Source organism: Gekko japonicus, unplaced genomic scaffold (genome assembly GCF_001447785.1).
Source record: "Gekko japonicus isolate JY-2015 unplaced genomic scaffold, Gekko_japonicus_V1.1 scaffold838, whole genome shotgun sequence".
NCBI classification, from domain to species: Eukaryota; Metazoa; Chordata; class Lepidosauria; order Squamata; family Gekkonidae; genus Gekko; species Gekko japonicus.
The window spans coordinates 769,183-769,497 of NW_015177034.1; the positions used below are offsets into that span (position 1 = coordinate 769,183).

Consider the following 315-nt stretch of genomic DNA (forward strand, 5'->3'; position numbering starts at 1 on the left):
CCCAGGAGGCCAAAGGGGCCCCCCCCCCCGATCCAAGCCTTACCCTTCACCCATGACCCCTTCGTGCTCATCCGTCAGCGTGTCTCTGCGGAAGGGCAGCACCACCAGCCGCGTCCCGTAGATCAGCATCACCGCGCAGCGCCCGTCAGGGTCCACCCGCACTTTGGGGATGTGGACATTCTGCACGAAGCCATCCTGAGGGAGGGGGAGACGCCAGAGAGCGTGTGTCACGGCATGCATGCCTTCTGTTTATTCACTTACTTAATTTTAAGCATTTATTAGCCGCCCCTCTATCTCATGGAACTCAAGGTGGCT

At 59.4% G+C, this 315-nt stretch overlaps 1 protein-coding gene across 1 annotated transcript in view; it reads right to left on the bottom strand.

Moving 5' to 3' along the window:
- Positions 1-195, bottom strand: part of CPSF1 (cleavage and polyadenylation specific factor 1) — a gene marked incomplete at its 5' end in the record, with an annotated part of 46,937 nt that extends 46,742 nt beyond the window's left edge. The window contains one exon of the mRNA XM_015427956.1: positions 51-195. Within this exon, the coding sequence (XP_015283442.1) occupies positions 51-195 (145 nt within the window). The remainder of the gene's footprint in view (positions 1-50) is intronic.
- Between the last annotated feature and the right edge of the window lie 120 nt (positions 196-315).